At 36.3% G+C, this 2161-nt stretch overlaps 1 protein-coding gene across 1 annotated transcript in view; it reads right to left on the bottom strand.

The window, feature by feature from the left end:
• Positions 1-346: 346 nt before the first annotated feature.
• Positions 347-2161, bottom strand: part of LOC119593826 — an 18173-nt gene continuing 16358 nt past the window's right edge. The window contains exons 7-8 of the mRNA XM_037942855.1: positions 1656-1754; positions 347-1537 (exon numbers count right to left, since the gene is read on the bottom strand). Of these exons, the coding sequence (XP_037798783.1) occupies positions 1391-1537; positions 1656-1754 (246 nt within the window). The 3' untranslated portion in view covers positions 347-1390. The remainder of the gene's footprint in view (positions 1538-1655; positions 1755-2161) is intronic.

Below are 2161 nucleotides of genomic sequence, written 5' to 3'. Positions count from 1 at the left end.
GTATTATAGAAAATTGTAGACTATTGAAAGGCAGACTCGTGAAAAAATCAAGGTTTTAAAAACAAAGGGAGTTAATTTCTTCTTGGTCTTTAGAATAATACCAAATTGATTTATGTATTTCGAGAGACAATGAATAATTTCTGCATCCGCGGCCCGCACATTTCCTCTCTGTGTCAGTAATTAAGAAACCATGTCTTAATTAATGGGAATCACATAGATTACAAGAAGTTAATTTGATTAGAATTAAATTATCGGGGTTCCATAATAGTAAAATATCAATAAATCATAAAAAGGATATGCGATCAAAGTAAGGATAAAGATTTAAAAAAAAATTATACAGCCAGTATTAAGGAGAATGTTTATTCTCATCTCTCAGTATATTTTGTACACAGTGGTTAGTACCCGAAAAAAGCGGATACATTTAACTTTTATTTTATTATGTACAAACTGACTTCCGAAATATTCACACACAAATATACATCAGACAGAAACACAGAACATATTTTGCACGTTTTCAATATTTACTTTTTATGTCCTTTGAAATATATTTTAGACATGTTAACACTTTGTTTATACCAAGGTGCTTCACTTTGCGCACATAGAAACAGGATTCTAGAACAATATATATAACATGATTTACTGTATAAACTATCTATATATCAACCACAATGAACATCGTATATTCATACAACTTGTGCGCTTTTGGAGGGACATCCCACTGTAGTTTTAAGGCCTTCCCTCCACAACTAAGTCAAAATTCGTGTTTAAAATGTTCAAAGTTGGATGTATAATAAGGATGATAATGAAAATGTCTTGCTAAAATTATATATGTTCGTGATTTGTTTGTATATATTCTGAAATTAGTGTGGGAAACAAACAGGTTAGAAGAGGACGATATAACAACCACTGAAGGGAACTGAAAATCAAAGCATTAATTTTGAGGATCTTGATGCTGCTTCTTAATTTCTTACCCACAGTCACTGGAAATAAGTTCCGCTACGATATAAAACATCCTTATATATTTACAAGATCATTCATTTAGTGCTGATGCATTTACTCGACCATCTTGGGGGGTAGAGGACCGCGACACGTATAACGCATCACTGCTTCTTAGTCCATTGAGCGAAATCACGGAGATGCAGAGGAAACGTCCCCCAGAGTCCGGGGAAACAAAGTCTCCCACGATAAGATCCACAGCTTATCGCGGAATGGGGGGCATTTACAGAAAAAAAAGAAGTCTAGCGCGCTATCTGTCTGCATAAGCTGCAAAATCTAAATGCTACACGATTTAGACCACAGCTCCAACGGCGACGAAGATCTGAAGACTTGAAGGGTCCACGTGGAGGCGTGAGCGAGCTCTCAGCCCGACGGATTCAAGGATCTTCTGACCTTAATACATTCGGATCATAAGGTCAGGAGGCAGGCTGGTGGCTGTCTTCAGGAGATTCGTTTTGGTTTGTGAGAGAGCCACGTTGGCCTTTTTCCTGCTGACTTCTGACCTTAAAGTTTTAACCTCTCGCTCTGCTTGGCTTCTCAGCTGAAAGAAAGACATTAAACCCGTTCAAATCTCAAATGAAACGAGAGGTTATTACTTTCATTCTTTTGATCTCAGGTGGCCTAAATCTTAAGGCAAAACAAAGAGCAATCACACATGCCTTAGTCTCCGCTTCTACTTTGATGTTCATGGCCTCAACGCGTCTCGAGATGTCCTCGATCTCGTGACGAAGTCTTATGATGGATATCTTGTAGTTGGCCTGCAGAAGAAAGGTCGAAAAAATTGGGCAAAAAGTCACGCCCAATTATCACAAATAGTAATAGCTAATAATGATATTATCACTGAGTTTTCGCTAGGATGGTTTCCTGAAAGAATGGGGGATTTTAGTGATACAAATAGTGATAAATGTTGGTGTATTATTGATGATATTCAAGCAGAATGTTGATTATTCTATTCAACTCATTATTAGCATCATCAAATAATAACAAAAGCATAACTAAATATTATTGCTTATTATATATCTCATGTTCATATGTGATCTTACACATTGTATCTAATATTGCTGTTATAACTACAAGCTATGGTATGTGTCTTTGCAAGAAAATCACGACCCCCAAACAAACTTGAAAAAAAGGTGATTCCATTTATTCTATGCAAGTGAAACAA

This window comes from Penaeus monodon, chromosome 32 (assembly GCF_015228065.2).
Source record: "Penaeus monodon isolate SGIC_2016 chromosome 32, NSTDA_Pmon_1, whole genome shotgun sequence".
Taxonomy (NCBI): Eukaryota; Metazoa; Arthropoda; class Malacostraca; order Decapoda; family Penaeidae; genus Penaeus; species Penaeus monodon.
This window is presented reverse-complemented; position numbering and strand designations above follow the sequence as displayed.